Consider the following 13,009-nt stretch of genomic DNA (forward strand, 5'->3'; position numbering starts at 1 on the left):
ACCCTACAGTTAAAATTAAAAAACTTTTAAAAGTTTATAAAATTGTGTTATGTTTTACGGCTCCAGACTATTTTTCTTTAGTGGAAGAGGGGGCAAAATGGCTCTTTTGATAGTAAAGGTTGCTGACCTCTGATCTAGCTGAAGCTGCCTGCTTGGCCCTGCAAACAATTGGACAATGGATACCTTTCACTGCGAGCAAAACTAAACCCACTAATTTGACGGATTTGTCGGTTCGCACTAAAACCGGTCATTAGGGAGAAAAAAATCTTTAGGTTTATGGCCATCTGTAAACCTGGAGGAACTAGGATCATGAATATTTACCAACCACTATGCATGAGTTTATGGTTTCCAGTATCTTTCCAGTTCAGTAGTTGACGTTTATGTTAGGTCTGACTGACTGGACTTGGGATTGTTCCTAACCAGGGGTGTAACTACAGAGGAAGCAGACCCTGTGACTGCAGGGGGGCGCAGGAGGTATAGGGGCCCCATGAGGCCCTAATTAATGAGTAATTTTAATATATATTGGTAAAACAGGACAATCCCTGGAGAGTTTGGGGGCCCCTCAAATTATTTTGCTATGGGGCCTAGTAACAGTTATGCCACTGTCCCTTACCATTGCATATAACATGGATAATAGGAAGGAGTCTGTGCCAAGAAAAGATGTGTATATTTTGTCCCACTCAATGTTCCCTCTTTTTCCTTTTTTTGTGCACACCTTTTAAACTTGTGTGTGCATTTAAAAACTGTGTGCGCAGGTCAGATTAAATGCAAAATTTAGTATTTTCACACCAAATTCTTTGTTCACATCGCAATTTTTTGTATGAGTTGGCCTCAAAATTTGTGTGTGTGCACGAGCACACCGGAACATTGGCCCCACTTCTATTACTCAGATCATAGCTTAAAGGGGTTGTTCACCTTATTGTTATTATCTTTTAGTATGATGTATAGTATTTAGCTTTTTATTCAGCAGCTCTCTAGTAAATTTAGCAGTTTTGTTGCTAGGGTCCAACTTACCCTAGCAACCATGCACTGATTTGAATAAGAGAATGAAATATGAATATGAGAGGCCTGAATAGAAAGACGATAAAAAGTAGCAATAACAATAAATGTGTAGCCTTACAGACCATTTGTTTTTAGATGGTGTCAGTGGCCCCCCATTTGAAAGCTGGAAAGAGAAGAAAGCAAATAATTCAAAAACTAAAGAAAAAATGAAGGCCAGTTGAAAAGTTGCTTAGGATTAGCAGTTCTATAACATACTAACAGTTAACTTAAAGGCAAACCCTTCCTTTAATATTATGAACTGTTATATATAAACATACAGAGTGCTTTAGTGATGATATTTCTGTTTGGCATAATAAGATTATTGGAGCTCACGTCAAATCTCTTTAGGGGTCCCCAAAAACTTCTGGAAGATGACGTCTTTTGCAAAGAAATATTGAAACTGTAAATCGTTCATTCCCTCTACATTCCTGGGCTACCAGCAGTTGAACATATATTATTGTATATTGAAGCCAGCCTGGATATTGCCTCTGAGCTGTTGAATTGTACCCTATGGCACCACCAAACTGTTGCATCCATGAGTTTTATACAAAGATTTGCATTGTTAAGTAAATATATTCACTTAAAGGGGTGGTTCACCTTCAAGTTAACTTTTAGTATATTATAGAATGGAAAGTTCTAAGCAACTTTTCAATTGGTTTTCTTTATTTATTTTTAATTGTGTTTTCGTTATTTGCCTTCTTCTTCTGACTCTTTCCAGCTTTCAAATGGGGGTCACTGACCCCATCTAAAAACAAATACTCTGTAAGGCTACAAATGTATTGTTATTGGTACTTTTTATAACTCCTCTTTGTATTTGGTCCCTCTCCTGATCATATTCCAGTCTCTTATTCAAATCAATGCATGGTTTCCAGGGTAATTTGGACCAAAGCAACCAGATTGCTGACATTGCAAACTGGAGAGCTGCTGAATAAAAAGCTAAATAACGCAAAAACTACAAATAATAAAAAATGAAAACCAATCGCAAACTATATCAGAATATTACTCTCTACATCATACTAAAAGTTGATTAAAAGGTGAGCAACCTCTTTAAAAATATCCCATTCCGTTCTCTGTTTGTCTTCCTTTGCATATTTTTCCATTCGTTCAGCTGTTCCTCTGCACTGGCCTTCGTGTAGACAAGCTGACTGCATATTGGTGTTAAAATGCCTATATTTGTGTTTCTGTGCCAATATCCGCTACGTGTGTCTACAAGCAGTGTGTATGTCAGTGCAGAGGAACACAGATGGAATGGGAGCATATCCACTTCTCTCTTCCTAATGGGAAAACATAGGGGCAGAGGAACTTAGCCTGCGCCTCTTGTGGCCTCAGCTTACAGGACAAGGGGACCCCCAAAAAAACAGTGTGTTATAAGAAAAGCCTACCTAGCCTACAGTAAAATTAATGAAGTGCTCATGATTAATCTCAATTAACATCCATTTTCTTATATCACTGCTAGCCATTCTAAAATTTAGTTCAGTGCTATAGATTTCCCCAATCCCCATGCTCCTTTGGTCTCCCACTGAGAACAAGACCGTCAATTCTTACCACTGCTTAGTACTAGGGACTGGGGCATCACATGCAAAACTGATCATTTGTTGCTTATTCTTTTTCAGGGAATTGTATGAGACGAGAGATGCGTGTGCTAGAGTCCTGCGTGAAACCAATTTATGAGACCGGAGCCCACAGCCCGCTACCTGTATCTTTACCCAATTTGATCTACTACCCGACCCTGGCCTGCAATTGACTATCTGCAAACTGCCGACCACCATTAAACCGGAAGTACTGTTCCTGCAATCCGGAAGTGACCATCAAATGTGAGCAGAGACAGAAAAATTTTTGTAAACTTTGAAAAGGAGTAAAATATAGACAATATAAGATAAGAAATATAGACAAGACCCTCAACCTGACCCGCATCTATACCCACACCCAGGAATCCTACCAGGCCTGGACTGGCAATCTGTGGGTTGCTGCTATAAGGTCCCATTGAAAGTCAGCATTTAGTGGGCTGGTGGGAGCTGTTTGGGCCTCTATGTGGACTGAGTGGGCCTCTGTGTACCTGAAATGCCAGGGCCTAATTTAATTCTCAGTCCGGACCTGAATCTTACCCTCGTCCCACAGGGTACCTGCGTTTTTTGCAGATAACCCGCAAATACCTGACCCGCTCCAGGACTCTAGCGTGTGCCCCAAGCTGAGATCAGAGGCCAAGAAGGGTGATCCCATGGGTAACAAGCTGCCCTTAAAGGTACTGAGTATCACAATACGGACAGGTTGGTGACACTGTAATTATTATTGTTAGTTTAACATCCATTTATAAAGCACCAACATATTCCACAGTGCTGTACAATAAATGGGTGTATACAATAAACATACAGAATTACATACACAGCAATCAATAACCGATACAAGAAGTGAAGAGGGCCCTGCCCAAAATGGCTTACAATCTAAAAGGAGAAGGGGTTGAGCCACAAGGTATGGGATTGGGCAAGATCAGAAGTGAGCAAGGTGAGAGATAAAGCATTGGCTATTGTGATTATAGCAATAGGTGAGGTGGAACTTGTGATGTATGGAGGTAATAGTACCGCATTCTAGATAAATAATGAGAATGTGAGGCATGAATGAATGAATGCAGCTTTGGCAGTTACGAGTTGCTAGGATCTGTAATACAACAACAGCACAGCTTGAGGGCCACTGCTTCTGTAATCGATGACGTAAAAATAACATTAAGTTCACAAAAGCTTCCCTCCAATTTCATAACAAAGGCTTTTCTTGTACAGATTAAAGGGGACCAAAACTGAAAATCTCCTAATAGTTTTAACCACAGGCCCCCATACACATGTCCCCCTGCCCCAAATGTATCACACAGACTTCTGAATGGTGTTTCTTTCTCCCCACCTGGGCACAAAATTCAGAGCTGTGGAGGAGAGCCCATGGTTTAACAATCCTTGGGGGGGGGGGGTATTTATTGTGGTGCCAAGCATACCTGCAACTGTTTGAGTTAAAAAGAAAACATTATGGTGTAAAAGGCAGACATAAAAGAAAAAACTGGAGGTGAAGCTGACGTTTGTGAATTTGGTGTTAGATCATTTGATTCAGCTAACATTCAGGCTAATTCCACTTGAGTAAATACTGCCCCCTCCAGATAGTGTCTCACTATTAGGGATGCACCGAATCCACTTTTTTGGTTTCGGCCGAACCCCCGAATCCTTTGTGAAAGATTCGGCCGAATATCGAACCAAATCCGAACCCTTATTTGCATATACAAATCAGTGAGGGGGAGGGAAAAATAGAGCCGCGCTCGTAGTGAGAGGCTAAATATAAAAATTAGTTTCCTTGTTTTGTGATAAAAAGTCATATGATTTTATGGATTCAGATTCGATTCGGCCAGGCACAAGGATTTGGCCGAACCCTGCTGAAAATGGGCCGAATACCGAACCGAATCTTGGACTCGGTGCATCCCTACTCACTATACATTCATGAAGTGGTAAGTGTGTAAAAGGAATATAATAGAACATGCACAGATTGTAGTACATATTTAATAAATAATCATAAGAGAAATTAGTTGTTTAGAGAAAGACTTGGACTGTTTAACTATAGCCTAAGCTTTCCATCCGCTGGCTCGTTGGTCTAGGGGTATGATTCTCGCTTTGGGTGCGAGAGGTCCCGGGTTCAAATCCCGGACGAGCCCTGTTTTTTCTCCCACCTCCCCAGAGCTAAATTTAGCAGATTATCTGGGTTAGCCTGCACTGCTCTCATATTACTCCTGCAGCAGTGAAAAGCACTGTTAGACTCATCGCAATTAACCCCTCTGAGCAGTTTACAATCAGCAGCTGCTAATGAAAGCCTCCGGTGCTTCAAAGGCATAAATAATGTTATAGAAAGACAGATAACACCATTATACATTGAATTCTACATCAGCATTTTGCCAAATGTCTGTAACTTACAGAAATCAGAAGTGTGTTCCCTCTGGTCTTGTATAGTTAGAATAATGAAAATAAATACTATGGGTTACAGCAATATGGCAAACACTGCCTGTGTTTACTTTTGGACAGAGTCAAAAGATAGCAGCACTCCCATCTTGTAAAGATAAAACTGCCTTTATTATTTCATAGGGCAACTCCAGCAATGTTTCGGACCCTCCAGATCCTTTCTCAAGCTGAGTTTACTTTTGGACAGACCTATGCCATTCACTCTGGTAGCCTGCAGTTTTTAGTTGATAGGCCCCCTTTCATGTTTAAAAACCAAATAAAAAAAACATTTTAATGGCACAGGGTGTTCATGTTTAGGGGCAGATTTATCAAGGGTTGAATTGAAAATTCGAATTTGAATTTTCAAGTTATTTATGAGCAAAACTGTCAAATTCGACTAGGGAATTGTTCGAATTCGATTCAAGTTTTTAAAAAAAAAAAAAAAAAAGTTTTAATTAGATTTTTGAGATTTATCATACTCAGGCCCTTTAAGAACTCAAATTCAACTATTCGCCACCTAAAACCTTTTTCTGAGAAAAAAAACTTGAATCAAGTTTTTATAACTTGAATCTAGTCCTATTCATTGCTGACTACTGATACACTTGTAGTGTATCAGTAGTCAGCAACACTTTCATACATTACTTGCTCGTGAAGCCTTAATTTAGGGATTATGCTCAGTATTATGTATGCTCAGTAGGGGCTGAAGCTGCTGCTGAGAAATGGCAGCAATCTATCAGAGTCCAGACAGCCCAGGATACACTTGCTGAGCTCCTATTGTAGAAAAATTGCAAATTAATAAACTATGGGACATCTATTATTTTGGTCTAAAGTTTAAAAACTAATGTTGTGAAGGTGATCAAACCATTTAAAATTGTGTTTCTGCAACATGCCTAAAAGGGGACCTGAAACAAAGTCAGGGTAATAGTTTTGCAGCCCAAAAGTTGGTTTATTAACCAGTTATGCACCTCACTTTAATCACTACTTACATGTATCTCCAGTGGAGTTTATGGAGTAAAAGTGTAAACACTGATAGCAAACAATTATTATTGAATTAATAAATGCAATAATTTGTCGTTTCAGTATTTATTTAATTAAGAGTAGGGATGCACCAAATCCAGGATTCGGTTCGGGATTCGGCCTTTTTCAGCAGGATTCGGGCGAATCCTTCTGCCTGGCCTAACTGAATTTGCAAATGCAAATTAGGCACAGGGAGGGAAATCGCGTGACTTTTTCCCCCTTCCCACCCCTAATTTGTGCCCAATCTTTCGCAAAGGATTCAGGAGTTCGGCCGAATCCAAAATGGTGGATTCGGTACATCCCTAATTAAGAGCATTCTTAGCAATTTTACATTTGTGTTGAGGCCTCCTATTTCCTAGAAGAAAACCCCTTTTTAACATGTAAGGAAACCAGACATTCCCCTCCCACACACTGACCAAACGACAACCTCCACCATTGTAATACGCTTACACTTATTGTCACAACTCCTTTTTATTACAATCCAAAATAGTGACTCAGATTTAACATTTTTGACTAATAAAATATAAACAACAAACCTGGGCTGTGTGAGTTAGATTTGCCAGTCATTTAGTCTCTGTACAGCAATTAAGAGTTGTGCAAGGAAACTTGTATTTGCAACTGTAGATCTGGCCGGTAGGTACTTTGTATACAAACATAAATGCTGGGTACAGAAAGTCAGTGCCCCTCCCCCCATGAGCCTAAAACTACATTACAATAACCCCCCTTCTCCACACCTGCTATAAATACATATCCCAAAAACAATATTTTTCTGCATTATTACAAAATTATCCAGGTCCTATATTACTGCTTCTGTGAACTTTATACATGATCCAGTGCCTATGGCTGGCAGAGATATTCCCATGTATCACAGTATGGGAATGGCTACCAGAACATAACTGTTAGATGCCGATACACCTGGCCATGTAAGATCCCAATCTCTGACAAAAGGAACCATTTTTTAAAAGAAAAACAATGAATATATTGTTTTAATTTTCAATTTAGAATAAAAATAGACTAAAACCGGTGCAGCTGCAGAAGTATTTAAAGGAGAAGGCTAAAATTAAGTAGGAATGCACCGAATCCAGGATTTGGTTTGGGATTCGGCCTTTTTCAGCAGGATTCAGTCGAATCCTTCTGCCGGCTGAACCGAATCCTAATTTGCATATGCAAATTATGGGCAGAGAGGGAAATCACATGATTTTTTGTCACAAAACAAGGAAGCAAAAAATATTTTCCTCTTCCCACCACTAATTTGCATATGTAAATTAGGATTTTGTTCGGTATTCGGCCGAATTCTTCACAAAGGATTCGGGGGTTCGGCCGAATCCAAAATAGCGGATTCGGTGCATCCCAAAAATTAAGTAAGCGTTATCAGAAAGGTCTATATAAATACACCAATAAACCCTCAAAGTAATGCTGCTCTGAGTCCTCTGTCAAAAGAAACACTGCATTTCTTTCCTTCTGTTATGTACTCATGGGCTTCTGTATCAGACTTCCTGTTTTCAGCATAAACCTCCAGGTCTTGGGCTTGAGCATGCTCAGTTTAATCCTCTCTCCCCTCCCTGCTATAATCTGAGCCCAGAGCTATGAGTGAGCAGGGAGAGACTCAGGCAGGAAGTGATGTCACACCAAGCTAATATGACTGTGGCTATCCTAAACAAACAGAGCTTCAAGAGAACTTTACTCAGGTATGGCAAAGCATTCTGTGGAATTAAAATAGTCTTATAGCTTGCACTATTGTGGCTAATCTAAGCAATAAACTGCTTCGGTATCTTTCCTTCTCCTTTAGTACATAATTCTCCTTATAAAGCTGGCATAGACCAGTTAAAACATTTGCCACACTAGTGTGTGCAACCGTGCAGTGGATAAGTAAGAACGAGTGGTTCTGATTGACAGTGTTTTCTCAGTTAGAGTAAGAAGAGCAAGCCTAATACACAGGCACTGTTCAGCCATCAAAGCACTTAACAAGTAAAATTCTTTATTGGGTAACAGGGGTTCAATTCTTCTGGCATGACCGCTGATGTAGGGAGGATTTCAGCATGCGCTTGTAACTGACAGGCTGTGCTCTATGGATGCCACTCTGCTGGAGACCTCATAGAGGTAAGCAGTGGGGAGAACAGCTTTGTTAGCATGGTAATATTACTGCCACAATGGTAGAAGTGGGCAACGTAGAAGATACTGTATGAATACAGATGGTTAGCCACTCCCCCATTCTGGCTGTACCTCCCCATCAGAAAAAGTGTTTCATAAATATAAAATATAGTGGCATCACCGGAGCGGAGTCAGTTACAAGCACACATCTCCGGTTTATTGTTAGTAATTGGATTTTGTGTGAACTAGTTTGTGTATACGGGGACCTGCTGCATGGGTTAGTTTATTGGTGTGCAGTGTGCGTATGTCTGGAGACGTAGCATGTCAAGTAAACGTACAACAAAGGAGGCTTCAGACCAGCTTCTTGGCTTCAAAAAAGCTCTTGAGATGTCTCATTTGCCAAATTCCGGTAAGAATAAGGATTAGGGTCTGGGCAATGGACCACCACAGGACTCGTTGGTTGGTGCTCTCGCTGGTCAATCGGAACCGCTCCTCTCGGTACTGAAAAGGGAAAAGTGCCATATTAAATTGTATTAAAGCTTTCCAAACACAACATTTTTTTTACTCAGTTTAGAGGACAAGCAATGTTTCTGATAAACCCACATCATGATTTTCCAGCATATCCCTTTCCCAGGGTAATTTTAACGGAGAACTAAACCCTAAAAATGAATGTGGCTAAAAATGCCATATTTTATATACTGAACTTATTGCACCAGCCTAAAGTTTCAGCTTGTCAATAGCAGCGATGATCCAGGACTTAACACTTGTCACAGGGAGTCACTATCTTGGAAAGTGTCCGGCGACACTCACATGCTTTTTCTACATCTTCCCTCCTTTACAGTGATCAATCAGTTATTCCTTCCTCCACAACCATCTCTTTCTGCCCTTTTACGCCATTGTGCACACTCTCTCACCCTCTGGTAGTTCTGCTCCTTCTGAATTTGCTCCACTTGATCCAGCAGCTGTCTAACCCTGAGCTGAAGCTCTGTCAGTTTGTCCTTTGCTGCAATCTCTGGGTAATTATTGGTGTGTTCCCCGATCTGGATGTCCAAATGAACTCTCTGAAAACAAATGAAAAACGAGGTGAGGCCCAAGTATTATTATTATTATTATTACAGAGAAAAAGGAAATCATTTTTAAAAATCTTAATTATTTGGATAAAATTGAGTCTATGGGAGACGACCTTTCCTAAATTCTGAGCTTTCTGGATAACAGATCCCATACCTGTATAAGGCAACTGTAAAACTTGAATATAGAATTGTTTCCCTGCTACTGTATTACACTTCACAGCATTTTAGCCACACACCCATAACATCTGTGTCTGTAGAATTTACACATTACTGCCTGAGGTACTAGGGAAGCTGACATGACATTCAGACAATTACGGGCTGGGTTGGGCTGCTTCTTAAACCCCTCACCAAATCCATACAGAAGAAACATATTGATTCTGGCCTTACCAGTTTGCCTCCAGCGAAAAAAGACATTCGTGATGAGTTGGAGTGAAGGCAAATTTGGTGCTCACCCGGCGTATGTGAGGTGAAGGTAAATCTCCCTTCGGATCCATACTGTCTGGAAAGAATGACCTAAAAAAGGCATTGAAATGATAATGTTCCTTATCCATTGGGAGGCGTCATGCAAGTAGTTTCAGTTATGACCCAGAGACAGCACAGTTATATATATCCTATTCTAGGTTTGTACTTAAAGGAGAACTAAACCCTAAAAAATTAATATGGCTAAAATTGCCATATTTTATATATGACCTTATTGCACCAGCCTAAAGATTCAGCTTGTCAATAGCAGCAATGATCCAGGACTTCAAACTTGTCACAGGGGGTCACCATCTTGGAAAGTGTCTGTGACATTCACATGCTCAGTGGGCTCTGAGCAGCTGTTGAGAAGCTAAGATTAGGGGTTGTTGTAAATTATCAAGCAAAAAATGAGGTTTGTCTGTAATATAAGCTGATGCTACAGGGCTGATTATTGAATTCTGATGCTAACTGCACTGGTTTCTGCACTGCCATGTAGTAATTATCTGTATTAATTACTAATCAGCCTTATATTGTGACATTTCTATTCTATGTGTACTGTATATTGTGAGTGGGTCCCTAAGCTCAGTAAGTGACAGCAGCACAGAGCACGTGCAGTGAATCAGCAGAAAAGAAGATGGGGAGCTACAGGAGCATCTTTAGAGACACAGATCTGTGGTTGCCTTGGGCTGGTACAGAAGCCCAAAACATAATGTACAACATTTCTAGCCTATTTCTTTGGTTAAGCTTTAGTTCTCTTTTAGGCGATAGAAGGAACACACTAGCGCCAACACTACAAACAGAACAGCTTTCTGCCTTCCAGTAATGCTGGGCTGGGGGAGGCTTACAGTCTGAAAAAACAAAGCAGAAAAGGGGATCCCAGCCATTACCTTGCCATCGCTGTCTTTCACCTCCACGTGCATACCAAGACCAGGGGTAGAGGGGAGAAATTTTTCAGATTGCTTGTCCCATAACTGGGTTTTGTAATTTCCTGGAAAGGGACAGAAAGATGCAGAGGGAAATTGATGGTGAATAAATAAATGCAAAGGAACATAAAGATCAATATGTCTCAATAACAGGGAGTGACCCTGACACCTGAAATAAGCACCATTTAAAAAAGTGTCCAGGAAACTATCAGTTATGTTAACCATTTGCTACTAATAAAAACAAAAACAAAGGAAATTGCTTCCATGGAGTGCAGTGCTGGCCCTTAGGCTAATATCTCACTTAGCTGGTCCTGCAAGAAGAGAAATAACCACAACAACCTAATACTGTCCTTGGCATCCACATAAAAGGCTATGGTCTATCCCTGCACAGGAGGAGGATTCAGAGTAAACTCTTCCCTGAGTGTGGAGGGACAGGCAGTTGCCATTAAAGTAAATGGCAGGAGGTCAATGGAGTGTCAAGCACAGAATATCTTTACTGGCAGAGGGTCAGCTAAGTGTGAAAATGTATCAGATTTAGGCAATGTTAGTTTGCAGCCAAAACACTGACACACAAGCTTCCAGGTCTGGACTGGGAAGTCAAAATAGGCCCTGGCATTCCAAGTACACAGAGGCCCAAATAGTCCTCCACCAGCCCACTAGATAGTGACTGTTTTTGGCACCTTACAACAGTCCCTCTGGCATTTGCCAGAACCCACAGATTGCCAGTCCAGGCCTGCAAGCTTCTGCTACACTCTGTGACAACAGTATGATTTGTTTTGTGGAGAGACCTTCTCCACTTGCTTTCTCTTCTCAAGCCTAGTGCTCCCAAATATATGCAACTTTTGTCTTGCTTTGAACGTGCCATTTAACTACACCAACCTTCCAGACCCCTCCCAAGCTGCCCTAGAGTGGTAGGCTCCAGTTACCAACCTAGACAGCTCCTACATAAATCACCAAGGAATAAACTGGTCTGTCTGTTTTTGGGGTACGAGTAGAAACCAGGACTGGACTGGCAATGAATAGATTCTGGCAAATGGCAAAGGTACTGCTGTAAGATAGACCATAGAGTCATGATTTATTGAGCCTGTGGGGGTAGGATTACCACCTTTTTTGGGAAAAAAATACCGTCCTTCCTATATTTTTATGGTTTTTCCCTATTAATAGCATTGGGATCAACCATCATTTTTACTGGCCAGGCCAGTAAAATACAGGCCAGTTGGCAACCCTAGTGTGTGGAGGGGACTGTTTGGGCCTCGGTGTACTTGGAATGCCAGGGCCTATTTTGTACCTTAGTCCAGACCTTATAGAAGCCCCCCTCCCCCGTTAGGATAGTTCCCAGGCCAAAATCAAACTCCGGACCCCACTGCAGGATTCCTGATCACGTGCCCAGAGTAAAAGCTTCACATATAGTTCATTAGAGACATTGCTGCCATATTGATTTTCAGCAGTGAAATTGCTCAGGTATGTCAAAAAAGTAGGGAGTAAAGGGTTCTAGATTTGGGGCGATAAGTGTTTGTGTGGGGGGGGTTTGATTTAGTTACTGGTTCTCATTTATCAACACTGGGCAAATTTGCTCACGGGCAGTTACCTATAGCAACCAATCACTGATTAGCTTTTTAACGCCAGCTGCAGGTAGAGCAATGAAAGCAGCAGTCTGATTGGTTGCCATGGGTTACTGCCCATGGGCACATCTGCCCAGTGTTGATAAATGACCCTTACTGTGTCTTGTAGAAATAGATCATATCAAACACACTTGGGAGTTGCCATTGCGACATCCCTGTTCATAGAGACTGCTGGCACCCGTGTGGGCAGAGTATCTATAGAGACAGACAAGCCACTGACAGTATAATAAGAGCTGGGGGGCCCTACCTTGGAACAATTACCATGGTAACTAATATTCTACCCCGCTCACCTATCACCATGGTCTCATCCGGGATTTCCTCAATGAAACACCGTTTTTCCGTCTCGCCAATATGGAAATAAAGTCCTCTTGATAAGCCAAGCTGTGACAGCCCAAGGAGCAGCAGAAATATCCATGATTTGGGGGTCCCCGAACATAAATCGAAGGTAGACATGACGTGCAGGTAGAGACAGCAAAATAGGCTAGAGACACCGCCAGCGTACCAAGCCTCGCTGTGGACAGCAGCCTGTTGTTATGATTGGATAATTGTATCATAGGACTGGGATCATAGCCATCTGAAAGCGAGGCCTGAAACGCCACTGCCGGCAACGTCACCATTAAGCATGTGGAAACGTCACCTTTAGACAGCCATCTTTACATCCTGGTCGGTCGCAGCCACGGTGTATTTCAGCTGTAGGGCAGGGCAGGTCGTTTTAGATGTTATCTGTGACAGACAGGCGCTTTTAATCATAAGTGGCTTTGGTGCCCGTCTCTTTCAATTTTGTTAACAGCAGAGCAGAACTTCGGGTTGGTTTTGCCATT

At 41.4% G+C, this 13,009-nt stretch overlaps 1 protein-coding gene and 1 non-coding gene across 2 annotated transcripts; one reads left to right on the forward strand and one right to left on the reverse strand.

Annotated features, from left to right (window-relative positions):
• The first annotated feature begins 4,654 nt into the window (after positions 1-4,654).
• On the forward strand, positions 4,655-4,726 carry trnap-ugg. The gene has a single exon. It is a non-coding gene; the product is annotated as a tRNA-Pro (tRNA).
• A 1,749-nt stretch (positions 4,727-6,475) lies between these two features.
• On the reverse strand, positions 6,476-12,684 carry tmed4.S (transmembrane p24 trafficking protein 4 S homeolog). Its single transcript, NM_001092827.1, has 5 exons — positions 12,479-12,684; positions 10,531-10,631; positions 9,572-9,697; positions 9,029-9,175; positions 6,476-8,615 (listed from the first exon to the last, which is right to left on the reverse strand). Exons 1-5 carry the CDS (start codon positions 12,639-12,641, stop codon positions 8,466-8,468), a joined length of 687 nt encoding a protein of 228 aa, NP_001086296.1. The 5' UTR covers positions 12,642-12,684; the 3' UTR covers positions 6,476-8,465.
• Between the last annotated feature and the right edge of the window lie 325 nt (positions 12,685-13,009).

Source organism: Xenopus laevis, chromosome 3S (genome assembly GCF_017654675.1).
Source record: "Xenopus laevis strain J_2021 chromosome 3S, Xenopus_laevis_v10.1, whole genome shotgun sequence".
NCBI classification, from domain to species: Eukaryota; Metazoa; Chordata; class Amphibia; order Anura; family Pipidae; genus Xenopus; species Xenopus laevis.